Source organism: Poecile atricapillus, chromosome 17, assembly GCF_030490865.1.
Source record: "Poecile atricapillus isolate bPoeAtr1 chromosome 17, bPoeAtr1.hap1, whole genome shotgun sequence".
NCBI lineage: Eukaryota > Metazoa > Chordata > Aves > Passeriformes > Paridae > Poecile > Poecile atricapillus.
Window position 1 is genome coordinate 1025969 of NC_081265.1, and position 26117 is coordinate 1052085.

Below are 26117 nucleotides of genomic sequence, written 5' to 3' on the forward strand. Positions count from 1 at the left end.
GATCCATGAGCTGCTTTCCCTGCAGCTGCAGGCTCCAGCCCAGTGGCTCTTCTCTGCCAGTACAGAAATAGTTAAATGAGCCCCGGGTGACTCATCAAAGCAACTTTTCCTCTCCCTCCAGTCCTGAGAATCTATTTTGGCATCCTGGGAGGGAAAGTGATCTAAGCATCTGCATTAATTAGGTGTGAAATTAATTACCCTATTTTTAAGCAAAAGTAATTTCTCTTTTAAGGAAAGAAAAAGCGAACGTGGAGAGGTGAGGGATGGCAGAGAGGGGGCCTGGGGCTGACAATGAGTGCCTGTCCCAGAAGGGTACAGCTCCCAACATCTTCCTTCTACTCTGGGAGATGGCTGGGGATATCCCAAAGCTTCTGGGGACATCCCAAAGCTTCTGGGGACATCCCAAAGCTGCTCGGTCCAGGTGCATGTGGTAACCAGGGCACTTTACCTGAACCCACGTCAGGGTAGCAGGGCTGTGCCCCCACGGGGGTGACTGCTCAGTGGCCCAGTGGCGTGGGGGGCTGTGGCCATCGCCTCCACTGGGACAGGAGGATTGTGTGGCTCCCTGGGGATGGCTGGGGGCGGTGGGCACACGAGACAGAGAGGCTGCAGAGGACAGGGGGTGCTTGGGGACTCCCCAGGCAGCCAGAGGGACCCCCAGAGCTGCCCACACCCCCCGGGAATTAACTCCTGCTGGGAGAGGACAGAGGGGACCTCCTGGAGAAGGGGTAAGGATGCTCCCCGTGCCAAGGGGTCCTTATACCCTGTCCTTGTCCTGGCCAAGTGACGGTGGCAGCAGGAGGGTGCTGGGGACACCCCAGGTAGGTGAAACCCAAGGTCAGCCTGTCTGGGCTCTGGACTCTGACAAGCTCACCCAGGTGTCCTTAGTCTCCCACACTCTTCCTCTTGGGTATTAACTTCTCCAGAGGCAGCACAAGGGCTCTGCAGCTCTGCCCCTGGCCAGGAGGTGAAGCCACAGCCCCCTGCTCCAGGGCTGGCTGATCCCACAGTGCTCCCATCTCTGGGAACGGTTTGAGCCCAGCCTCGGGGGAGGCTGGAGCAGCTCCATCATCCCCGGCCCCCGGTGCCAGCCCCAGCCGTGGGCTGGAGAGGGATGTAGGACAAATCCCCCTGCAGCAGCGCTCGGCTCATCTCTGACCCACCACGGCTTAGCTGGGAGAGCAGCTGAGGAGCGGGGGCAGCTCAGGGAGCGGGGCAGCTCGGCCGGGGGCTCCGCAAGGCAGAGCTTTTCCACTTTAACCCCTCCCCAAGCGCTGCTGGTCCTGGGGTCTCGCCAGTTGCCGCTCGCCGTGCCGGTGCCCTGTCCTGTCCAGGCCTCCACCCCCTGTTAACTCTTCCTCCCTCTTCCTCTTCCTCCACAGGAACCCCTTTGCCAATGTCCAGCTGAAGCCAACGGTGACGAACGACCGCTCTGCTCCGCTCATCAGCTGATCCGGGAGCGCCGGCGCCCGCGTGGCACTCGCCACTCCTCATCCTCCTCATCCTCATCCTCATCCTCGCCGCTGCATGTCCAGCTCCCCAGGACTCCATTTTTAGGCGGAATTTATTAATTAATCCTGCTGCTTTGAAAGCCAAAGGCTCAAGCTAGTGCCCTAGATCTCTCTTCTCTAGACTCCCTCGGTGGCAGAGGGTCACGGTGCTGCCATGTCACCTGTCCCCTGCCTGCGCTAAGGTGGCACTTCCCGGAGCCAGAGCAGCCCGGCCCAGGGCCAGGGTGGCTCCCAGGCCCAGCAGCAGCTTGCTGTGGGTGGAGAAACGGGCTCAGCCGGAGGATAACTCCCCGTGGGCTCACAGAGCTCCAGTGGGGCAGCAATGGCAGAGAGGACCCTGTCCCCCTGCTCTCCCCGCCCACACGGGAGGGACCCCAGGCCAGGCAGGACACCCCTGCAAGGTGGGGGGCACAGGCAGCTCCCAGCAGAGCCCAGGTGCCCACCCCAGGCTCCAGGCTGGGATAGGGCAGTGGTGCCAGCACTGCAGCCCCCGCTGGGACGGGGTCAGCTCCGCTCCCAGAGCTCCTGCTGCGCCAGGGCTCGGGATACTGTAGGGAATTACGGTACTGCTGTAAAATATAAGCTAGGAAAAAACCACTTGTGGAGGCGAGGGCAGTGTGTGAGTGAGCCTTGGGGTTCTCCTGCTCCCTGCAGACAGGAGCTCCCGTCCGGACCTCTTGCTTGGCTGCTTGCTCTTCCTCTGTTCCTAGGGCTGCATGAGAGAGAGATAGATAGAGATAAATATATACAAATATATATATGCACACTTGCTAAGCTTATTGCTGGGGGTGCCCACGAGCCAGGCAGCTCCCACAGCCCTTCCCACAGCTCCTGAGTGACCAGGGTCACATCCTTGCTCCAAAAACAGGGAGAAGAGTGTTTCCAGGTGGGAACCGTGTCTCCCATGGCTGAGCGGTTGGACCCAAACAGAGTTTTTGCTTTTCCCGTTGTATTTCTCCTTTTGCACTTCCTGAGCCCTGGTGCAGCGTGTCCTGGTCCCCACAGCCCGGGCAGGGGGTGCTTGGCTGGGCACTTGGCCGGGCAGAGATTGTCCCCAGCTGGATGTGGTGCCTCATCTCTCCTGTGTCCCCTCTGATGGCTTTCCCAGCTCCACTGCAGGAAAACAGCTTCTCCTGTGGCCTCCCAGGCTCCAGCTCTGCACGAGGCTTCCCTGCTCCATGATGTGCCTCCTCTTCCTCTCCCGTGCCTCCTGCTCGTCTCCCAGGGCTGGAGCAGATGGGTGGGGGCCAGACGGGGCAGGGGCGAGGGAAAGGGGTCGGGCAGGGGGTGGGAGAGGTTTGGTGGTCACAGCCCGGGGTGGGGACAGGCCTGGGGTCCCCTCGGCCACTGCGGTGTCCTCTTCCACCCCCGTGCCCCCCAAGCTGCCACCCTGGCTCCAGCCATTGCTGCACCTCCTGGCTCGGTGGCACCTGGAAGACGTAACCTGAAATAATTTTTTATGAGAAAACATAATTTTTGAGCAATTCAACCTCCCCCAGCCCTCCCTCCTGCAGCGTTTTCCCTGGCCAGAGGCTCCTGCCTGGCCCTGGAGCGTGGCCGGAGCCCTCCCGAGCTGGCTCCATCCTGGGTGCTGGGCAATGATCGGGGCAGGAAACGGCTTAAGATATTTTAAAAACTTTATTATTGGCCCGATGAGATTTGACACACATGCTGGGAGCTGTATGGAAATCAGCACTGATAAAAAATACAGCAATTATGACCCGTATTGAGAAAATAGACCATGTAAGAAGAGCCTTTCTATTAAAAAAGTTACCCAAGCCACAGCTCTGTCCTCATCCGCCCTCCGGAGCCGGGACCTGCGGCACCATAGACCAAACCCGGGGTGTGGGGTGGTGCTGGGGGGTGCAGGGAAGGGGGATCAGGGGGTGGGAGGGTGGGTGCTGCGGGAAGGGAGTCCTGGGAGCATCCCAGTCCTGCATGGGCAGCACCCCTGGGTGCTGCAGCCCAGGTCAGTGCGGGGGGTGGCCCCCCTGTTGTAAAGGGTGAGGAAAAAGTTTGGGAGAATTGGGCTGGGGGCGGTTACAGGCCAGGTGGGGGGGTTAAATTAAACACTAACTAAGCACTAATTGCTTAGCAGGGAGGAGGAACCAGCAGTGGGGGTATGGGGGGGTGGCACGGCCACCCTGGGGCTGAAGTTGGGGTCCCCCAGGGCCCCGGGTGTGACCTGGGCTGGGGAACAGCCCCTGGCCCCCACAGCAGCCCCCTGAGCACCGAGGGTGCTCCAGCTGGGACACAGCCCCAGGGCTGGCCATGGGAGGAGGAGGGAGAAGGGGGGTGAGGCTGGGGACACCCCTGCCAGCCCCGGGCTGGGACCATGGCAGTGCCAGGCTGGGGTGGGCACAGGCTCATCCCAGGGTCCTGCTGACCCCAGCCCAGGGTGGGATCATCCTGTGGCACCAGCCCCGTGCCACGTGGCTGCTGTCTGTGCAGTGTCCCTCGTCCCCCTACACAGGAGCAGGAGAGGGGCAGGGGCTCAGGGGGGACATTTCTCACCTCAGGGTTTGGTCTATAGACCCCAAAAGGAACCAGCCCTGAATTCAAGGTTTCGCTCAGCTCCGCTTACTTCTATTTCCTTCCGGAAGCTGGAATTGCACAATTATCCTAAGCCTCGAATGAATTAAAAAAAAACAAAACAAAACAAAGAAAGAAACAAACAAAAAAACCCAAAACGGAACAAAGAACCACGAGCGCGCCCCCCCTCCCCCCGCTCCCCAATAAGTCTCTTTGGCAGCAATAACTTAAAATCGCATCAATGTGGGTTCAGTCAACAGCAAGTTTTGGTTTTGGGGTGGGGTTGGGGTATTTTAATTTTTGTTTAAATACAAAAATAGTCAGGTTGGCGGCTCCCGGTGGGGGGATATTCCCCCCACAACCAGCCAGTGTTGCTCCCCACTCCAATGGACAAGGGTCCCAGCAGTCCTCAGGGTCCCCAGCTGGGACTGATCCCTGCAAACCAAGGGAGGGGAGCTCCAAAGCCATGGGGACCACTCTGGGTAGCCGGTGGCACCCCTGGCACAGGGAGTGACATCCAGAGTGGCAGCAGCCAGTGGGCCCTCGGTCAGGAATGTCGTGGAGCGTCTCTGGGGCAGCCATGGGGCAGCTGTGGGACACGGTGGGACAGCCAAGCTGCCACAAGGTGCAAGACTGAGCACACGGCACAGGGAGGGGACAGCCCGGGGGAGAAGGGGTGTGGGGACAAACCGCCTCGGGGAGCACATGTGGGCAAGAAGCCAAGGGGGAACGTCACTGGGGAGGAGACACTCTGCAAATGTTAGCAAGGTCAGGGCACTACCCTTGAAACGCTATAATTTATATATATATATGTATATATATATATATAAGTGTGTATTTTACACGCACGCTCACAGCCACCCGCACACGCACGGCCGTCACCGTCACCCACCGCCTGGCCCCGCGGGGGCCGCGCCGGCCCCGCTCCCACTCCAAGCAGCAAACGAGTTCCTTCCGATAAAATCTGCCTAAAAACTGCCCAGCGGGGTGTGGGAGCCCACGGGCGGCCCCCGCGCCGGCCCCGCCGTCCTGCGCCGCCCCGGTGCCGGGGCAATGCCGGCTGCGTCCCGGCGGGCTCACTCCCGGTCACCGTCCTCGCTGCTGCCTGCAAAGGGGCACACAGACAGCTGTGAGAGGGTCCCGGCCCCCCGCGAGACCCCCGGCCTGACACAGGGGTGACAGTCCCCACGGGATCCCACGGCTCACTGGGTACCCACAGAGCAGCATCCCGAGGGGGACTCACCTCCTATGGAGTCCATGTCCGAGTCGGAGACGTGGGTGATGGAGAACCGGGACACCGGGGCAGGAGAGACCGTGAACCGGGAGAACTGGATGGGCAGCACCTGTTTCTGCGCCGGCACCAGGGCGGGCACGGCCGCGGGGGGCTCTGCCGGCGTCCCCGGCAGCGAGGCCACCAGGGACGGCTTCACTGGCATCAGAGGGAAGTCATCGTCCCACTCGAAGCCACCGCCTGGGACACAAAGTGAAGGGGCTGAGACAACTGTGAGAGTTCCACCATAACCTCTGACCCCAGCACCGCCTCCCCACTGTCCCCATGACCCTATAGCTGCCTCCCCATCACCCCACAACCGCTGCCCTCCCACCACCCCACAATCACCAGCCCCACGAGCTCCTGGTCTCTCACTCTCTTCCGAGGCGTTGCCGTCCGAAGAGTCGTCGGAGGCCCCGAGCCTGTCGGTGGGGCTGGGGGGGCTGCCACTGGCAGGCGGCTGCCCCGAAGGCGAGGGGGGCTGCCCCGAAGGCAGGGTGGGCTCTGGGAAGCTCTGCTCAGCCAGCTCCCGGGTGGGGCTTTCCTGGGGATGGGGAAACAGCAGGAAGGAAGGAACCTCACTGGGGGCTCGGCTGGACATGGCTCCCATCACCAAAATGCTGTGGAGCCGTGCCCAGCTCCCGGCTCCGGCCCCCAAGGCACGCACCTGGTCGAAGAGGTAGATGGTCACATCGTCGTAGAAGGAGACGGCCTTTTTCTTGCGCTCCAGGTCCTCGCAGAAGGACTCGGACAGCAGGCTGGGCATCTTGAGGAGGCTCCGCAGGTTCCGGCCGCTCTGGCTCTCGGCCACCACGATGGGCACGGCCGCCGGCTCCTCCTCGCTCTCCTCGCTCTGCTCCTGGATGTTGTAGCAGCGCAGCTCCTCATCCGACTCGTCGCTGTCTTCCGTGTCCTCCTCCTCCTCCTCCGGCTCCTCGCGGCGCTCGGGGGCCGCCGGGGGCGGGGAGAGCCCCGGCCGCGATTCGCCCCCAGGTAGCAGCGTGCTGGGACCCCCCGGCGCATCGCCCGCCCCAGTCCCCTCCAGGGGCAGCCCCAGCTCCCCAGGCGCGGGGGTCACAGTCAGTTTGTCCCCCACGGTGGCTCCCCCAGGTCCAGGGGCGCCCTGGGGCACGCAGGTGCCTCCAACAGCTGATGGCTCCCCAGGGCTCACCGGCACCGGGGTCAAGAGGAAAGTCTTGGGGGTCACGGAGCCCGGGGGACAGGTGTCCGTGTCAGGGCGCGGGGGGCTGCCCGGCACCAGCCCCGTGCCAGCGGGGCTCTGCTCGGTGCCAGGTGCCCGCTCCCGTGAGCTCCCGGCCTCCGTCCCCACCCAGACCCCCTCCAAAGCCGCCGGTGCGGGCACCGCCACCGCCGCGCCAGGCGCTGCCGGGGGGCTGCCGGGAGCCCCCGGCGGGTGCAGCGGGTCCTCTCCTCGCCCTATGTCCTGCGCAGGGCAGCGGGGACCCTCCTCTGCCTCCGGGGTGCGGGACCCATCGCTGTCCCCCTCGTCCTTGTGGCCGCGCTCGGCCTCGGCGTCGCAGTCGGAGAAGTAGGCAGAGTCACGGTAGGGGCTCTTCTCGGCCAGCCCGGGCGGCTCGGCCCCCGGGCTACTGGGCAGCCGCGTTTCAGGGGCCGCAGCCTCACCCTCGCCCCCCGGCAGTCCCGGGGGCGGCTTCCCCAGCTGGCCGAAGGCCTCGGGCTCCCGGGGCTCGTGGGGCTCCTTAAGGACGAACTCGGGGGACTCGTTGTTCTCGGTGTCGTAGCCGCTGTCGAGGGCCCGGGCTTGGCCGGCGGGCGCGAAGGCTCCGGGGCTGAGCACCTCGCAGGAGCTGCCCGTGGAGGGGATGTCCAGCGACTCCAGCGAGTCCGGCGTCCCCACCTGCTTCTGCAGGGACCTGAGCGCCGGGGCCGCCTCCGCCCGCTCCGTGTATTCCCCGGAGAAGTCGGTGAAGACGCCGGAGGTCAGCTCGGCCGTGTCCTCGTCGCTGCCCTCGTCCGCGCTGGGGAAGCTGCTGCTGGAGAAGGTCTTGTCCGGAGTCCGGTCGGCGTCGGCGGCGGCACAGGCGCCGCTCTCGGCCGCGGCCTCGGCGGGGGCCTCGGCGGGCTCCGGTACGGGCTGGGCTCCGTCCGCTCCGGGCTCGCCGGGGGGGCCGGGGCTCGGGGCGGCCGTGCCAGCCCCGGGGGGAGCGGCCTCCGCCGGCCCCGCGGCGGCGGGGGGCAGCGGGCTGCGGGCAGGGCTTCCCCCGGCCGAGCTCTCCTCGGGGTGGGCATCGCGCGGGGCCCCCGGCGCAGGTGGCGGGGCCGCGGCGGGGCCCCGGGGCGCGGCGGGGCTCTCCGCCAGCGTGCCGGGCTGCGCGGGGCCGCAGGGTGATGAGTCACGGCCGTGCCAGGCCTGCCGCCGCGGGGAGGGCGAGCGGCACGGGGAGGAGGAGCCGCCGGCCATGGCGGGGGGCTGATCCTGCCGCGGGCGGAGGAAGTCGTGGCCCGGCGGGGACCCCCCGAGCTGGGGCTGCCCGCGGGGCACCGTGCCCAGCGGCTTGGCCATGAGCCCGCGGAAGGTGATCATGCGGCGGTAGCACCAGCTGTCGCCGGCCGGGGGCTCGCGGGGGCTGCCGCTGCCGATGTTGTTGTTGGAGGAGCTGTTGGAGGCCCAGGGCTGGCGCTGAGGAGGGGGGCTGGCAGCGGGCGGGTGGGGGGCGCTGGGGGGGCTGTCCTCGCCCAGCTCCAGCGCCACGCAGTCCGGCGGGGCCCCGCTCGCCCCCGCTGCGCCCCCGTACCCCGGGGGGCTGTAGGCGCAGTTCCCCGACGGCGAGACGCCCAGCGGGTCGGCAAAGACGCCGGGCTGGAAGGCGGGGACGGGCCAGTCCTGGCTGCCCGGCTGGGGGGGCTCCTCCTCCAGCAGGTACCCCTCGGCCCCCTGGCTGGGGGACGGCTCGTAGCCCCTGGGCTCCTGCCCGGGGCAGGGGTAGGGGTAGTACTCGGCGCACTCCCAGGAGCCCTCTGCCGCGGGAGCGTGGCCCAGCAGCGGCTCCATGCTCAGGGACACCGTGGGGCTGCCGTCCGAGTCGTAGGTGCCTCCGCCGCGGCCGCCCTGGGCTCTCCAGCAGCCCGGGGGCCGCGGGGCCCCCCGCTCGCCCACCGGGCTGTAGCTGCACATGGCATAATCCAGCTCGGCGCTGCCCTCGCCGGGACCCTCGATGCGGATGTAGTACTCGCTGCCCAGAGAGGGGCTGTGGGCGCCCAGGATGGGCACCACGCCGGGCGCGGGCACCCCGGGGCAGCCGGAGGCCTTGCACTCGTAGCAGGACGGGGACACCCCCAGGCTGAGCCCCGCCGTCGTGGCCGGGTAATAGAGGTCGTGGTAGCGGGCGGCGCTGCTGGGGCTCAGGGAGCCCAGGGGGGCCTGGAAGTGCTCGGTCTTGGTGTGCTCCCACTTGTACTCGAAGTTGAGGCCGTGGCTGGTCTCCATGACGGTGAGGATGTCGTCCCCGTCTGAGGGGAACCCGTCGGCCGAGAACTGCTCCAGCAGCGGGAAGGACGAGAGCTCGGGGCCGTGGTGGCTGCCGCTGGCGCTGCCGTTGGGCTTCATGGAATTCCAGCGCTTCTCGAAGTCCTCCTCGGCCTCCGTGGCCCCCTTGGCGCACAGGTAGGACAGCAGCAGGTGCACCTCCTCGGCCGTGGGGCGCTGCTCGGGCTGCAGCCAGCAGAACTGCATCACCTCGTACCTGCCGTGGGGAGCGGCCAGCGTCAGCCCGGCCCCCGCCCGTGCCGGGGGACAGGGGAGGGGACAGCTCGGGCTCCTCACCAGCGCTCCGACAGCGACAGCTTCAGCTGGGGCTTCGGCAGCTTCAGCTGCTGCTCCTTGATGGCGTAGGCCAGCACTTGGCGGTCGGAATAGTGGTCGTAGGGCTGGCTGCCCAGCTCAAACAGCTCCCAGATGGTGACGCCCAGCGACCTGCGGGCATGGCACCATGCTGGGGGTGCGGGGAGACCCCCAAAACCGCCCCCAAAACCCCCCCCACGCGTCCCGTGAGGCCGCAGCCCCCTGTGCCCCCCAGAGCCGCTCACCAGACGTTGCTGGCCTTGGTCTGGTCCACCACGAGCAGGTTGCCGTGCACCTCATCGATGAGCTCGGGCGCGATCCAGCGCAGCGGCACCCACAGCTGGTCGGCCGTCACGAAATAGTCATCCTGCCAAGTGTGCAGGGTCAGTACGAGAAGAGAACGTCAATCCATGGCGTCAGGGAGCGGCACCGCTGCCTCCCCACCCTCCATCACCGCCCCTTCTCCCCCCAGACCTGCCCCCAGCCTGTCCTGCTCTGCTCCTGGCACCTGCTGTCCCTTGTCGCCTCCCCTCGTTCTCCCCACACCCGAGCCCCTCCAGACCCCGCGTTCGGCAGTCCCAGCTCTGCAGGAGCCGTGGGCAAACTGGAGCAGGACAGAGAGACAAACGGACGGGTGGGCAGCCGCAGGCTGTGCTGCCTGCAGGGACCTGCGCCTGGCAGAGGGGCACGTCTGGACCAGCCCAGGCCATTGCGTGGGTGCCAGGGCGCTCGGGGTGGGGGGAAACCCTCCTTCATGCTCAGGGGGGCACACCGGCTGGCACTAAGGGTCCCCCAGGGTGGTCTGAACCCCCCCCCCGCACCCCAACAAACTCAGGGGTGCCCCGACACCGCTGGGGAGGGGTGGGGATGTGTGCGTGAGGGTGGGGGGAAGGCTCAGTCGGGTCTGTGCCGGGGTGCGGGTACGTGGGGGTACCGCGGGACCCCAGCGCGCAGCCCCCAGCCCCCTCCTCCCTCCAACCAGCCTTACTTTGTACTTGCAGTGCGAGAGCCCGTAGTCCCCGATCTTCACGGTGAGGTCGGCGGTGAGGAGGCAGTTCCGCAGGGCCAGGTCGCTGCCAAGCAAAGCCGGAGCTGTCAGCGGCACCGAGAGCTCGGGGGGCACCCACCGGGGACCGGGCTGGGGCTGGCGTGCGGCGGCGGGGCCGGTCCCCGCCCGGCTCCGGGCGTGCCGATAACTCGGCTCTCAGTGCACAGCAGGAATGCCCGCTCCGCCCCAGCTGCGCCGCTGTCCGTCCGTCCATCCGTCACACGCCGAGCCAAGCAGAAGGCGGGTGTTCCCGGGCAGTGTGAGCCCTGGCACGGGGCCGGGCTCCCGGGCTGCAGCTCCGGCACTGGCCGGGTCATGCAGCCGGTCACGCACCGAGCCCCCTCTTGCAGCAGGGACCACCGAGGCCGGGATGCCCGTAGGGAGTCCCTCTCCAGCACAGCTGGGGGCCCCATGTCCCCTCCCACAGCTTGAGCACCCTCGTGGGGACCCACCTGCAGAGCCGGGCTCGGCCGGGGACACTCCGGTGGCCCCCGATGGCAGCGCGCCCCCTCCTCAACAAAATCACTGATGCTGGAGTCTCCGTCTGCAACTCACTCAGCACCAGGATATTGTTGGGCAGGAGGAGCAGCGGTGGGGCAGAAGCAGTGGCACCTTGGGAACCCCCCCATCCAGACCCCCCAGCTCCCCCCAGAAGGCCGGGCCAGCCTACCTGTGGATGTAGTTGTTCCTGTGCAGGTGCAGGACGCCGCAGGCCACCTCGCACGCCATCCTCTGCAGGGTCAGCAGGTCCGGGGTCATGGCCTCGGCCCCCCGGCAGCTCCGCAGGTACCCCTTCAGGTCACCCTGCGGGCAGTGCCACTGTCACCCTCCGTGCCCAGCAGCCGCGGGGGCAGCGCGGGGAGCGGGGCACAGCGACTCACCAGCGGGCAGAACTCCATCACCAGCAGGTACGGGGTGACCTCGGCGCACTGGGCCAGGCACTGCAGCAGGTTGGTGTGCTGGAGGGCTCTGTATGGGGCACAGCAACGGGGGTGTTTGTGCACCACCGCCCTGCCTGTGCCGGGACTGCGGTGGGAGGCTCGGTGTCACCCCCCCGGGAAGCATCGCCTTTCCTGTGCCGGGAGAATGGCACCAGCCCCCAGGAGCCATCGTGCAGCCTGCACCGGGGCTGCCACAGGGGCTGCGGGGAGCGGGTACCAGCACGTCCCAGCGCCCGGGATGTGTCACAAAGGGACATTTGTTCAGCTGTGCTGGGGCAGGAGCGGCCCCGTGCCCCCCCCCGGGCCAGCTCTGCCCATGACCTCACTGCTGCCCCACGCCACGGGCAGTGGCTCTGCACAGCCCCGGTCCTGCCACCATGTAGGCACGGACCTGTGGTGCCCCCGAGCTCAGCTGGCACCTGCAAGGGGCACCACGGCTCTGCCCGGCGGCTGGAGGTGGCACGGGGTGGATCTGCCCCCGTGCCACAGCATCCCGCTCCCGGCTCTGTGGGGTGGCCCCAGAGGTACCTGTAGGGCTGCGCTTCCTCCAGGAACTGCATCTGGTCCTGCACGCTGGCACTCGCCTTCAGCTCCTTCACCACCACCTGGGTGCTGCTGATGCCCGAGTTCACCTCCCCCAGGAACACCTGGGGCAAGGGACAGGCTCGTCCCTCCATGCACACCTCAAACCCCCCTGGCACAGCCGGGGCCCCGCGTCCCACCGGGGCGGGGGTTCCGGGGGTCCCTGGGCTCACCTTGCCGAACCAGCCGTGCCCGATCTCCTTCAGGTAGAGCAGGCTCTGCCGCCCCAGGTCCGCCGACTTGAGGAGCTGCACTGTAACAGAGCCCATCCAGCTGCCCGCGTGTCCCCCCTGTCCGCGTGTCCCCCTGTCCGCGTGTCCCCCTGTCCGCGTGTCCCCCCTGTCCGCGTGTCCCCCTGCCCACCTGCCCGTGCTCCCCACCGCTCCCAGCCGAGCCCTGCTGTTCTCACCGTGCCATCCGGTGCCAGGCCCCCTGCCCCCCCAGGATGCTCCGGAGCATCCATCCCCAGGAATCCTGCATCCCAGGCATCCTCTTCTCCAGGCATCCTCCCACGATCAGGGGGATGTGAGGGGTATCAGTGTCTCCAAGCGGGATGGCAGCAGGGCTGGCTCCCTGCCCCTTCTCCTCCGCAGGGTGTGCAGAGCCGAGCCCGGCACAGCGCTGGCATTTAGCCCCTTCCCGACCCCCCCGGCACAGTCCGGCCCCTCGGGAGCCCATGCCAAGGGCAGGCAGCAATGGGGCCATTGTTGGTCCCCTCTGACCCCCCCACCGCGGCCATTCTTTGGGCAGGGAGTGACACGGGCTGGGAGGGGGCACAACCAGGCGCTCCCCACATTCCTCTCCCACTCGTGGGCTTGTTTACATGGGACTCGTGGATGTCACCGCTCAGGGTGGCCGTGTCCTGTCCCACCCCGGCGCTGCTCCCCTGGGCTGGGACACGCAAGTGCCTGGAGATGGGGACAAGGGACCCTCGCTCCCCTGCAGCGCTCCCCAGGGACCTCAGCTGCCTGTCCCTTGCCGGGGCTCCGCTGGAGCTGTCCCTCCACAGCAGGGGAGACCCAGCATCACCCCGTGCCCAGCGAAGAGAGGCCCCCCCAACCGCGGCATGCAGGGGTCCTGCCGCCGCCCTGGCTTACCTGAGCGCCCCGGCTGCTTGGCCATGGGCAGGGACACCTTGGTGAGGGGCAGGACATAAACCTCGGGGCCATGCTGGGGGGCAGGCGAGCCCTGCGCCGACAGCTCTGTCACGTAATCGTCACCCTCGGCGTTCTCAAACTCCTGGTTCAGGGTGCGGGGGGGTCACACACCGAGCAGGGACAACTGACCCCGTGGGCTCCCCGCTGCTGGTAGTGCCCCAACACCCCTCTGCCCCGACAGGCTCGTGGGGACCCAGAATTGCCACCCTCCCAGTCCTGAAATGCCACCCAACCCTGCCCGCACACGGGGAAGGCGCATCCCCCCCAGCCCCCATCCCATTACCTGTCTGCGCCACCCCGGCAGCCCCCGGCTCCCAAAAGCCGCCCGGGCGAGCAGGTAGGTGATGGTGAACATCTCGCCGTGCCAGGCTGTGCCTCATGGCTCTGCCGACACCCCCGGCACTGCCCCGTGTGCCATGTGCCACCGCGGGCCATGCGCCGCGTCCCGCCGGGCGCTCGCCCCTAAATACGAGTGCGGGGGCACCGGGGGGTCACTGTCCCCCCCCCCGGCACGGCGAGGTGCTCCGGCGCTGTGGGAGGTTACACAACACCCGGCGTGTCCCCCCCAGCCTGACCCCCTCCCGCCGCGGCCGCCACAAGCCTCCACAAAAATCTCAGCAATTAGGGAAAAAGCGTTTTCTCGGCACATTCTGTGCCTGTGAGGTCAGGGTGCCTCCCACCCTCGGGGGCGTGAGGGTGCGGACCGGGCCCTTAACCGTGGAGTGGCCTGGCCCCGCACGGAGCCGGGAGCAGGGATGGGTCAGGATACGACCCCAAGGATCCTGAATCCCACAGATCCACGCTCTGTGGAGCTGGGATCCAGGATACAACCCCCAGTGTGCTGAGCCCCGGCAGCAGTGAGGGGATGAACTCCAAGCACTGCTCTCCTGAGCCAGGACACATCCAGCCCTGGCGCTGGGGCAGAGAATTCTGCACCAGGGACCCCCAGGCACCTCTGTCCCTCGCTGGGTCCCTGGGAAGAGCCCCCTGCCCTGGCCTGGGGACCCCCCCTCGGCTCTTCAGCTCACCTTGAAGCCAATGTCCCCCTTCTTGCAGCACAGACAGGCCAACATGAGGAAGATGAAGGTGAAGAGCCCCGAGAAGGAAACGGCCACAACAGCCAGCGAGGAGGACCAGGAGAGCTCGCTAAGGGGGGTGCCGTCTGTGGGGACACGAGGTGGTCAGGGCTGGGGGCACCAGGGAGGGGTCGGGCTGTGCCAGGGCGTCCCCTTGGTGGGGCTCATGGGATGTGGGGGCACATCAGAGCTCCCGGGGGCTTTGGCAGGGAGCAGTCAGTGGGAGCAGGGTCCCAGTGTCTGTGTGCCCCCTTCAGTGGGGAGCTCAGAGGGGACTCCCCAGAACCCGGGCACGACCTGCATGGGGGTGCATTGTCCCCATGGATGCAGGGGGGCAATGACACCCGTGGAGAGGGGCTGTACCAGCTCGAGGGTCCCAGGCACCCCCACCCAGCTGAGCCCCAGCCCCCGGATTTACCCCCCAGGGGGTTTGGCCACAGCACGGTGACATCCCAAGGTTGGTGGGACACCCGCGGGAGCTGGAAGAGCAGGAATTTGGTCCCATGAGCCCCACACTGGGAGGAACCCGGGGCATGGGGAAGGGACGCGGCTGCACTGGCTGGGCACCGCATCCTCTGGGCACCAGCGCACCCCAAATCCCGGCAGCCGCCGCCCCACTCCAGCTGTGCAGCGTCCCGTGGGGCGGCAGGGCACACGGTGGCCATGGTGGCAGCGGAGGTGCCCATCCCCAGCGGGCCCCGCTGCCAGCTGCAGCTGCCACATTACTATTCTGCCCGGAGCCTGCCCAAACAACCGGCGCCCTTGTGGTGGGAGCAGCCGGAAGGTCGTGGCACTGCCAGCGGAGCCGGTCACCAGAAACCCCCCCAGCTCCGCGGTGCCCGGCTGGGACAGGGGCCGCGGGCCTGGCACAGACCCCGCCGGTGCCGTGAGCCTTCCCTGGGTCACCGAGGCGGGGCCGAGCTCCTGGGGATGCTCGTGGCGCACACGCGGCTCCAGCACACGGAGCGTGGAGCGTCCCCGTCCCCGTGCCCTGGCCACGCTGCCCAGCTCCGGAGCTCCACGCGGCTCCCGTGTGTCCTTGAGACCGGCACCTGAAGGGCACCGGGGGCTGGGGAAGCTTCTGCTGCCCCGGTGGGCACCGGCAGCGCCCCTGCTCCGGGGGCACAGGGCACCCTGGCTCCCGGCGTGGCAGCGAGTGGTCCCACGGGCCTCGGCACAGCCCAGCCATGCCAGGGAGCAGGGAAGGAGCTCCAGAGCCATCTTCTGAGGCTCGGGATGCAAAGCCGAACCTGGGAGGAGCGGGGGGCGGCGTGCCCCCCCTTCCAGCTGGTTTCCATGGTGAACACACTTTGTACCGCCAACGTCACCATTTTCCCTGGATAGTGGGACAGCAAAAGAGAAAATGACTCACTGAAAAGAGCCTTTGAACGGCGACGGGGAGCAGAGCACGGGGACGGGAACCCGTCCGAGGGGACCATCAGCTGAGCTGCCCCTCAGCTCGGGAACTGGAGGTTCCCAAAGAAGACAACAGGCCAGTGAGATCCAGCTGGTCCTGCCTCGGTTTCCCCGCATGCACAACCGGAGAGCCGGGAGCCATGAGCAGCCCGGACCGGGCAGGGGCAGCACCACTGCCAAGACCCACTGGCACCTTCCCTCCCTGCACCCACAGCAGCGGTGATGGGAAGTGTGGCGTCATCTCAGATGCCAAATTACCCCAGAACCAGGTCAGATGCACCTGCAGCAGCAGCTGCTGGAGCGCAGGGAGCACCAGGACACAAGGGCCACCAGGACACGGGGGCCACTGGGGCACAGGGCTGGCTGAGTGCAGCCTCAAGTACCCCAGGACTCTCAGGAGAAATCAGGCGCATCCTGCCCTCCATTCCCAGGCTCTGCCTCCCACTCTCCCAGCCGGAGCGAGGTCCCCTGGCACCGGAGCCACCCCTCCCCTGCCTTCCTCACCACGGGGGTCAGGCTGAGAGCGGCCAGCTCGGTGCGTCCCCCTGAGCTGGGGCACCACTCGCAGCCCCTCCACCCTCCCGGCCGCGGTCAGGGGTCCCCCACCCTCACCCCCAGCCCGGCGGGAGGGGGCTGCTGGGGGGGCTGCTGGCAGCAGACAGGACACAGCCCCAGGGGCACCTGCACCAGCCTTACACCCAGCCCTGGCTTTCACGGAGGAAGAGGGGGATGCCGGATGCAGCGGGGTTCAATGGGGTGCAATGGGATGCAGTGGGGTTCAATAGGATGCAGTGAGGTGCAGTGGGATGCAGTGGGGATGCAGTGGGATGCAGTGGAGTGCAGTGGAGTGCAGTGAGGTTCAATAGGATGCAGTGAGGTGCAGTGGGATGCAGTGGGGTGCAATGGGATGCAGTGGGGTTCAATAGGATGCAGTGGAGTGCAATGGGATGCAGTGGGGATGCAGTGGGATGCAGTGGAGTGCAATGGGATGCAGTGGGGTGCAGTGGGATGCAGTGGGATGCAGTGGGGTGCAGTGGGGTGCAGCAGCCTCCCTCCCACCCCAAGGAAGCCCCGGCGCTCCCGCAGCCGGCACAGCCCCGCCCGCGCTGCCCCCCCCGCCTGTTGCCCACCCAGCGCAGGTCGCGGCGCCGCCGCCGGCTCCGAGCGGGGCCGGGCAGAGGCCGGAGGGTCCCGGTGCGGGGCCGGTGCTGCTCCCCCCGCAGCGCGGCCGTCCCTCCCCGCCGCCCGTGCTGACTCACGGCCCCGGGCCGGCCACGGCCCCGCTGCCTCCGGCCGCCGGCGGGGCGATGCTGCCCGGAGATCCCGGCGATCCCGGCGGAGCCCGCCCGGCCAGCGGCGGCTGACGTGTGCGGAAGGGCCGAGCCGGGGCTCCCGGTCCGGGCGAGGCCACGGGCACAAGCGCTGCCCCACGGGCACGGGGCACGCCCCGACCCCCGCTCCCACCGGGCCCCTCGCTGCAGGACCTGCCGCAAGACAGCCTGTGCCTCAGTTTCCCCGCTGCCCTGGGAGGGCTCGCAGGATCATCCGGGAGGGGATGGATGCTCTGGGCCTTGGGAACACGGTCCGTACATCCCCCCTGCCCTCTTGCCACCTTCCGCGGATTCCAGCCTGGAAGCATGCCAGATCCTGCTGGGGAAGGTTGGATTTGGGCAGGGAGCATCGCAAGATTGGGGCAGGAAATGGGGCAGGATTTGGACAGAAGCAGGGCGGGATTTGGACAGGGAGCAGGGCAAGATTGCGGCAGGATTGGGGCAGGATTGGGATGGGATTTGGGCAGGATCAAACACTCATGTCCCTCAGCCCCTCCGGCCACGGGCTGCTCGCTCCCAGCCCCATCCACTCTCCCGGTGCAGGCACAGCCCTGGCATCACGTTAATCCCTGTGTCCATGGGCAGCTTCCAGGGAAGCAATTTCACAGCCCGCAGGACGCGCGCTCTGCTCACCCACACGCGCCCAGGCGGCACAAAACCCCCGCTGCCATTTGGGCTGCGAGCTCAGCCTGGGCCTGGGGGCTGTGCAGCGCTGGGGGAAACTGAGGCACCAGCAGGAAGCGGGATGGCCCCCCCGAGCTGTGTCCCTGAGCCTGGAAGGCCCTGCCGTGGGAGCACCGGGTGGGGGCTGGCAGTACCCACGGTGCCAGCCAGGAGCCTGGCATGGAGCCGGTACCCACAGCATCGTCCCCTGGGGTGCTCCGGGATCCTGGGATGCCTCAGAAGCCTGGGATGCTCCAGGATCCTGGGATTCTCCGGGACCCTGGGATGCCTCGGGACCCTGGGATGCTCTGGGATCCTGGCGTCCCTCACTGTGGTACCCAGAGCCTCCTCCACCGGGCTGTGGCAGGACCCGGGCATCCTCTCCCCAAGAGCAGGAGCAGGGAGCAGCGCCCTTTATCCCATGGCTGGAGACCTTTTCCCACCAGGAAGAGCCAGAGCCGTTCGGGCAGCCTCTCTGGTGATTAATAGATGAGTTAATTGTGAATTCCAGGCACGCCTGGCTAATCCCTTCTCCTTCTGTATCTTTTAATGTGGCGTATTTCACCAAAAGGATTGATTCTGCCCTTTAATTCTGGTTTTACCATCTCGGGTTGAAACAGCAGCAAAAAATAAATAGGCAGAAAATAACAGAAAATCATCTATCATTTTCTGAAGCAACGAAATAAAAACAAGGGCTGTGCGAGGGACAGGCCGGGCTCCGGCGTTGCTGCGCACACACCACGCGTGTCAGCCTGATTAGGGACAAAAAATCAAGTTCCTCCATCAAAACCCGCCCTGATGCAGAGCCAAGAGCCAACAATTCCCTCCGTTTCCATGGAAAATAACACTAATATTATTATAATATAATTATTATTATGTAATTTTAATAATACTGTATATTATAATAATATATAGTAGTAATATACTATTATTACATATATATAGCATATTGGAATTGTGTATGGAATTATATATAGAATTATACATGGAATTACCATGTGTAATTCTATATATAATTCCATACACTAATATATTGCGTTTTTATGTATCATTATATAGTCTATCCTGTTTATAGAATTATTAAGGTTATAATAATATATTGTAATTTTTTAAAAAAGAATACTATAAAAATTCAAAGCAAGCTTAAATTGATTATTAGTAATTAAATTGATTACTAAAACTGAACTCTCGTGCTTGAAGTGAGTGTGGAGTGGGGGCTGTGAAGCCCATCCCACACGGCACCGGGCACACAGTACCGGGCACAGGGCACCGGGCACAGGGCACACGGTACCGGGTACACGGCACTGGGCACACATCACTGGGCACAGGGCACCGGACATTGGGCACAGGGCACACAGCACCTGGCACACGGCACAGGGCACAGGGCACAGGGCACCGGGCACAGGGCACCGGGCACAGGGCACTGGGCACACAGCACCGGGCACACAGCACCGGGCACAGGGCACCAGGCACACGGTACCGGGCACACAGCACCTGGCACACGGCACCGGGCACATGGCACCGGGTGCATGGCACTGGGCACACAGCACCGGGCACAGGGCACGGGGTACATGGCACCAGGCTCCGGGCACACGGCACAGGGCACCGGGCACACAGCACAGGGCACCGGGCACACGGCACTGGGCACCGGGTACATGGCACTGGGCATGCCGAGGCTCTCGCCGAGCCCAGCAGCGTTTACGTAACAGCGGCAGAGAGAGCGGGGCGGCCTATTTATATCCCAAATGCTCGTTATGAAACGAGGAGCTCTGGCTCCGGAGCAGGGCCCGAGCAGGAGGAGGCCGAGGGGCGAGAGGGCTGGGGGTGCCCCATGGCGCAGGAACCCGGGCTCGGGGTCTGGCTCTGCCCCCTGGCACAGCCCGGACCCCTCTGCCCCAGCGCTGCTCGGCATCGAGGGTGCTCAGGGCACGGAGCTGGGGAACGCTCGGCACCTCCCTGCCCCGTGTCCACCCTCGGGCCCGTCCCTGGTGCCCAAATCACCTGGCACCTGCAGGAACACACAGACCACAGCGACTGGAAAATCCCTCCTTTGCCACAGGGATGGCAGCGAGGATGGCCGGGGGTGGGCACAGGGCTCACAGGCATTTTGGGAAGGTGAAGGGCCGTGGTGGCCGACAGGGTGGCCTGGCAACAGGACTGGAGCTCGTGGATCCCCTGCCCAGCCAGGCGGGCAGTGCTGTTCCACTTTCTGCCTTTGCCCACACTGGAATTTTCCTTGGTTCCAGTAATTAAAACAAACGGCGTTAACCCCGCTGCTGGCAGCAGGCTGCAGGGAGGACGTGGGCACGGCTGGCAGAGGGGAAGGGGTGGGAATCGGGATCCCCCCCAACAGTCTGGGCTGTGGGACAGCGGCTCTGCGGGAAATCCTGGGCCTCTTCCCATCCCTCCAGTGCCCAGCCCTCCCAAACCCACGGTCCCCACATCCTCACTGTCCCTTGGGCTGTTCTGAGCTCCACCCTGAGCTCGGTGCCGGCTCTGGAGCATCCCGGGGTGCTCCGTGTCCCCCCGGCATCCCCGGTCATCCGGCCTGGGGCGGCTCTCGGAGCTCAGCCGACGGCAGCGATGGCAGGGGCAGACCTGAGACGGCTGTGCCGCGCTCCAGTGGTGCTTCCCGGGCTGTCAGGGGGATGAATGCCCACAGGAGATTTATTTCCTGCCCCTGGGCACGCTGAGTCAGCACAGAGCAGCTCCTCTCCGGGCCAGCCCCGCGACACTGCCCCGCGGGGTCCCAGCCCAGCCCCGGGAGCTGAATCCCACCGGGGATGTGAGGGACCACCTGGCTGGGGCAGGAGAGCATCTGGAGCCCAGCCCAGCCCTGGAGAGGCAGCAGTGCACGGCCAGGACCTTCATCCCTGCATCCCACCGTCCCTGGATCCCACCCTCCCACCAGCACCACCCCAGGCAGTGAGCGGTGCCCCTCTTCCCGTGCCGGGTCGGTGCAGAGCAGGGTGGGAACAGCTCAGCCGCGGCACCAGAGCAGCCCAAGTGCCCCTTTGACCCAAATCCTGGGATTTTCCAGCCCAGCAGTGGGACGGTGGGGAGGTGACGTCACACCAAGGCAAAAGCTGGGATGCTGCCTGGCCACAGACACCAAACACTAAGAGCAGACCCCTGCAGGACGTGGATCCCTTGGCACACCTGGCACCGTGCTGGCAGTGCCACTGCTGCCCCACATCCCTGCGTGCCAGGGCAAGGCAAGGAGGGCACCGGAGCCCTGCTCTGGCGGCGCCAGGGAGGGCAGAGCCGCGGGCTGCCCTGGCACAGGGTGTCCCAGGCAGGGCCGGGCAGGGAGCCCGTGAGTCACAGCCCCGCTCCCCCCGGCAGCGCGGGGCCCTTTCAACCCCGGCATATTAATTTCTCCTAATTGGCTTTGACAGGGATCGGTGTCAACGTTCCAGAACACACCCGCCCGTGTGCGTGGGGCAGGAGGGAGGGACAGGAGAAGGGGGAGCAAAGTGGCACCCTCAGGGAAGAGGATCCTGGCTCTGTCCCCTCATTGAGCCAGCTGGGGCCTGGCTGCCCTGCTGTGCTCTGGCTGTTCCCTGGGCCAGGGCAGGGGGTTTGCCATGTGCCACCCCACCCTGCCCAGGCATCCCTGTGGGCACCAGGAGTCACCTCCTGCCTGTGTGCCCAGCTCCTGCTGCCCTCCAGCCCAGAGTGCCATCCCCCAGTGGGGGACAGGACACTGGGCACGTGCTGCCACCACTGTCACCTCCCAGCCGAGGAGCTCCTGCTGCCCTGCCCCAAATCGCCTCTGTGTGTCCAGTCCCAACTGCACCTTCACCCCTGAATGGCCCTGATTTGGGTTTCCAGGGTCCTTCTCCCTGCTGTGACCCCTTTGCCACCACAGTCCCCCAAGGCCTTTCCCATCCTCATGCCAGGAGCAGCCGGAGGCACCGGACATGGAGCACCAGCACTTGTCACACTGCTGTCACTGAGTGGCCTGGGGCAGGGGATGGCAGCAGGTGCCAGGTGGGCCCAAAAACACAGGGCTGGGGCACCCCCTGCACTCCCTTTTGCTCCCAGGGTGGGGAGTGGGTGCCCAATCCCCTCGGGAAGCCCAGGAGATGTGGGGTGCACCTCGAGGCCGGCAGGGTTGGTTCGTGCTCCGCTGGTGGCTCCGGTGCTCCCTGCAGGAGCATCTGCAGGCCCGGCCCGGGAATGGCTGAAGGGAGATGGGAACCACGAGGCTGCGGGGCCGGGACCCTCCCCCAGAGCACCTGGAGGGGAGTGAATCCCTGACACAGATGTTGGGACAAGCCAAAACCAGCAGGTGAGGCTGGAGCACGGGCAGTGGCCCATCCCTGTGGCACCCCAGGTGACATTGCTGTCACTGTTCCATGCCACCAGGCCACCTATGGCACAGCTTCAACAGCAGTTGCTTCCAACCGTGCGTTTCCAGGGAATGCAGGGCCAGGAAAGGAGGAGATGCTCCTCTCAGCAGCACCAGAGTCCCTGGCCTCGTCCTGTCCCAGCTGTGGTGCCATCATGCTCTGCAAACTGCTTCCCCCAGCTCCTCCCTGGCACAAGCCAAGCCCAGGGAGCCAGGCTGGCACAGGCAGCCACGATGCCACACGGGCAGGAGCTGCTGCCACATGGACCGAATCCACAAAGCCGTGAAATCCAGAATCTGGTTTCTTCCCCCCTTTAATTCCTCTCGCGGTGCTGGTGGGTGGCAGCTGCACGGCAGCGCCGAGCCCTGGGCCTGGCAGCACAGCGACAGGCAGGGATGGAAACAAGGCTTCTGAAACCAAACCTGCCTTGAGAGCCCCCGGGCTGGCAGGATTCCCGTGGAACGGGGCCACACCAAAAACCAAAGCGAAATCTCCTCAAGGGCTGAGCCGGGCAAACGCCGCCGTCCCGGCACTGCCGCATTTTGGATGTAAATAATGAGATTTTAGAAGCGAATAACGAGCGGCTGGGGACAAAGTCCCCGTTCGGTGAGTCCTGCTGCGGCTCATTTCCAAATCCCCCCACGGATTCCGACCGTGCGCAGCGGGAGCAGCGGAGGAAGGAGGGACCGGGAAGGCGGCGGGGAGGGATGCGGGAGCCCGGCACCGACACCCGGAGCCCCCGGCAGCACCGCGCCCGCCACGGGCACCGTTCCGCCGCCTTCGCGGTGCCGGAGGAGGCGCCGGAGCCGCGGCACCGCCGCTGGGCTGCCGGAGCCGACACGCGTTATCCCGGGCTGGTAAACAAAGGGCCGGAGCCGAGCGCTCCCCCGGGGGCTCCCGGTGCCCGCGCGGTGCCGGCCCCGCACCGGGAGGGAGCCGAGGCGGCTGCGGGGGGCGGCGGAGAGGGGCGGCTGCGGCGGCCGCAGCCCCAAACCCGCACCGCAGTCGCCAGCCCCGCGCTGCTCCGCGGCTGCAGCATCTTCCTGCAGCTGCGCCGCGGCCGGAACACGGCGCTTACATAACGCCTGCGCCCCAAAACATCGCTGCCGTGCCCCGGCACCCCAGCGAGCCCCGCCGGCTCCCCCAGCCCCGCCGGGCTCCCGCAGCCCCCGGCTCCCCGGCCGGAGCGTGGCTCAGGCGCTGGGGGCTCAGCCCCGGCTCCGTCTTCCTCCCTCTCACCATCACCATCCTCCCTGTTGTTATTATTCCGTTCAATCCCGGAGATGCCTTCAGAGGCAGCGCAGCCCCGGGATTCCTCCGCGCTCCAGCCCGCGGAACAAAATGCCGCCCGGCTGCGGCAGCGATCCCACCGCACCGCCACACCGGGATGTCCCACGGCCACACCGGGATGTCCCACGGTCACACCGGGATGTCCCACCGCCACACCGGGATGTCCCACGGTCACACCGGGATGTCCCACCGCCACACCGGGATGTCCCACCGCCACACCGGGATGTCCCACCGCCACACCGGGATGTCCCACCGCCACACCGGGGTGTCCCACAGCCACACCAGCGTGTCCCAGCACCACATAGGGGTGTCACCGGGCACACCGAGATGTCCCACGGCCACACCGGGGTGTCGCCGGCCACACCGGGATGTCCCAGCACCACACCGGGGTGTCACACCGCCACACCGGGTCGGGTCCGGCTGTCAGAGACGGGAGCCCGTCCGGTGACATTCCCGGTGATGAAGGGGAGGGGATGCTCTGTTCGCGGTGCAGCGCCATGCGGGGATGCTCGTTCCCGGTGCACCGGCAGCGCAGCGCGGGCATCCGGAGCGGGGCTGAGCACCGGGGGAGGCTCGGTGCGAGGGAGGGGGTGCGGGTCCGTCAGTCCAGGGGCTGCGGCACTTACCGGGGTCGAAGTGGGAGCTGAAGGCGAGGCTGGGGCTGAGGAAGGCGGCCGCCATGGCAGCGGCGGCGGTGGGGAAGCGGCCCATGGCGCGGCGGCGGCGGGAGCCCCACGGCCGCCGGCTGCCGCTGGCCCCGCGCTGGGCACGGCGGCGGCGGCGGCGGCGGCGGCGGCTCCTCCTCCATGGCGGCCCCGCGGCCCCGCGCCCCGTGCCCCGGGGAGGGGCCGCGCCGCCGCCGAGCAGCGGGACCGGGCGGGCGGGGGCGGCAGGTGGCGGAGCCGCAGCCCCGGGACCGCACCGGGACCCGCGTCCTCCCCCCCGGGATGCGCCGCCGCCGCCCCCGCGCGGTCCCGCTGGGATGGATGGGGTCCGTGGGGCCCCCCCGGACCGGGACGGGACCCCCGAGGGGCAGCCGCCACCCTGGAGCGGGGTCGGGACCACGCGGGGGTCCACGCAGTGGGGAGGGGACCCTCCGGGAGCGGGGCTGGGACCCCCCAAGTAAGGAACTGCTCCGGCCCTGACCCACCCCGGGCAGCGCCGGCTTCCCGCGATCAGGGATGGGAAACAGGGCCGGGATGGGCAGCTCTGCCCCCAGCCAGCCCCTCAACCCCCCGCACCCTGCACCCCATCTCTACCGCACCCTGCAGCCCCCCGGTGCCATCCCGAGGGTGAGCAGAGCCCCCCGCAGCCCCAGCCAGGCCCCTGGTGCGGGGTCCCCCCTCGGCCTCGTCTGCTCGACACCACAGCCCTGGCACATGGGAGTGTGCCCTCCAAACACGGGATGCTCCAAATCCCAGCGCTCCCAATTCCCTGGCAGGGAACATCCCACAGCTTCACCCACACCCCTGGCAGCTGCCAGCCAGACCCTGGCAAAGCTGTGGCTGCCGCTGGTCCCCAAGCCCGCCTGGGAACCAGGTTGGACTTTCCTTCGGGGTCATGGCAGGACAATCCTGGCCCATCCTGTCCCATCCCGCTCCTGGGAACCCCCTTGTCCCACCCTTTGCTGGGCTCAGCTCTGAGCACGGGGCTCGCACATCCCCACCGCCAGTTTGAATATTTAAAGCCAAATTTTGCGTACACGATTAATTTTTTACAAGCCTTCAAGCCTGCACAGAACAGCACCACGCTGCACATGTCACGTTGCCACAAATAGATACAGGCCTGGAAAAATTACCGGCTGCTGGGAGAATAAACACGTTGGAGCCAGTTTCTCCCTTCTCCCTTCTCCTTTGCCTCCGCATTTCTCTGCTCTGGAGCAGCTCTGTCCCGCAGGACCCCCCCCAGTCCCCCTACTGATGCCCCCTCACTCATTTTGGAGACCCCCGGCTGGGGTGCAGCTCATGGGAACCCCATTGCTCCTATTGTCCCCCTGCCACTGGGTCCCTGCTCCGTTCTGGAGGTGCAAATGGCCGTGACCCCCCATGTGGGACACCCTGAGCTCCTCCATGAGCCCTTCTGGGCACTGACCTGGTACAGCGCCTGTGCCAGAAGCATTTGGAGTCTCTGGAAGCTTTGGTGCCATGGATGCCCTCTGGACCAGCCATGGCCCTGTGGGAGTGGGTGGCCACGTGCCAGCAGGGTGGGTGGCAGGGCCAGCCCCGTCCCTGCGCGGCTGAGCTGGCACTGGCTGAGTCACAGCCGGGTGGGCTGGGGGTGGGCGGCTGTGCCGAGCCCACGCCGGGCACCCACCGGGCCCAGCCGCCCCCAGCACCCCGAGCACACTCAGCTGATCCCGGGGGGTGGGACAGGGATGGGCTGAGGCCTCCCTGGCACTGGGAAGGGTTAGGGCGGCTTCAGTGAGTGGGAGCAGATGAAATCACCCGACGTTGTGTTGGGGGTGGCAGCCCCAGTGCCCAGCTCTTCCCTCCTGTGTGGGGGAGAGGGCGGGATGGGAAGGAAAATGATGAGGATGAGGATGAGGATGAGGATGAGGATGAGGATTGGGGGGATAGAACTGAGGATGAGATGGGAAAGAAGACAGGGACAGAGATGGACTGGGGATGACACTGGGATAGGGACGGGTTAGGGGGATGAGAATGGAGTGTGTGCCAGCCCAGCCCTGCTGTGCCTCCCTGCCCTCCTTGGGAAGACCCGGAATCCCCAGCTGGGCTGGGACACCAAGCACAGCAGCCCCATGCCCCAGCATCCTCCGTGCCCAGGTGACGCTGCCAATAGCCCCATTTGACACATCCAGGAGGAGACTTGAGCTCTGTCATGGTCACCCAAACCCACCACCTGCTCTGTGCCCCCTGCCGCTTGTCCTGCTTCCCACCAGATTTCCATCGTGGCTGTAGAAGGGAAAATCCCAAAGGAGAATCGAGGCCCAAAGGCCCAGGGAGTCCCTCAGGTGCAGCCCTGATCCAGCGCCCGGCAGAGGCAGAGGGTGGCACCGGTCCCCTGCCGTCCCCTCCCTGTAGGGCCAGTGCCACTGCCACCGCCCCAATTAGCAGGGGAGATTACAGATCCTTCCCAAGGGGAGATTACCCTGCTCGGATCCT

The 26117-nt window shown here is 66.5% G+C and overlaps 2 protein-coding genes across 12 annotated transcripts in view; one reads left to right on the top strand and one right to left on the bottom strand.

The window, feature by feature from the left end:
• Positions 1-4174, top strand: part of BAIAP2 (BAR/IMD domain containing adaptor protein 2) — a 39791-nt gene extending 35617 nt beyond the window's left edge. For all 4 annotated transcript variants that reach the window (XM_058852178.1, XM_058852184.1, XM_058852181.1 and 1 more), the window contains one exon: positions 1383-4174. In XM_058852178.1, the coding sequence (XP_058708161.1) occupies positions 1383-1452 (70 nt within the window). In that variant the 3' untranslated portion in view covers positions 1453-4174. The remainder of the gene's footprint in view (positions 1-1382) is intronic.
• Positions 3988-23713, bottom strand: AATK (apoptosis associated tyrosine kinase). Of its 8 annotated transcripts, XR_009279034.1 has the most exons (16): positions 16616-16644; positions 15191-15276; positions 13893-14026; positions 12805-12946; positions 11881-11960; positions 11654-11772; positions 11066-11153; positions 10855-10988; positions 10125-10209; positions 9382-9503; positions 9119-9268; positions 5981-9038; positions 5689-5857; positions 5287-5514; positions 4936-5148; positions 3988-4114 (listed from the first exon to the last, which is right to left on the bottom strand). XR_009279034.1 is itself a non-coding variant. In XM_058852171.1 (15 exons), the coding sequence occupies exons 1-15, from the start codon at positions 17035-17037 to the stop codon at positions 5120-5122; spliced, it is 4821 nt and encodes a 1606-aa protein (XP_058708154.1). In that variant the 5' UTR covers positions 17038-17557; the 3' UTR covers positions 4283-5119. The 8 variants fall into 8 exon arrangements, 7 of the variants coding, with proteins under 7 accessions (XP_058708154.1, XP_058708153.1, XP_058708157.1 ...); XM_058852171.1 differs by lacking the exons at positions 3988-4114; positions 16616-16644 and adding an exon at positions 16841-17557 and having other exon boundaries at positions 4283-5148; XM_058852170.1 differs by lacking the exon at positions 3988-4114 and having other exon boundaries at positions 4283-5148.
• Between the last annotated feature and the right edge of the window lie 2404 nt (positions 23714-26117).

Excerpts from the sequence above, each read along its gene's own strand:
- AATK (XM_058852171.1), bottom strand. The coding sequence starts at position 17,037 with ATGCTCCCTGCCCAAATCCAACCTTCCCCAGCAGGATCTGGCATGCTT. Across the intron at positions 14,027-15,190 it reads CCGCCCCCCGCTCCTCCCAG|ACGGCACCCCCCTTAGCGAG; the intron begins GTTCGGCTTTGC and ends GTGTCCCCACAG. Across the intron at positions 12,947-13,892 it reads AGGGGGACATTGGCTTCAAG|GAGTTTGAGAACGCCGAGGG; the intron begins GTGAGCTGAAGA and ends ACCCTGAACCAG.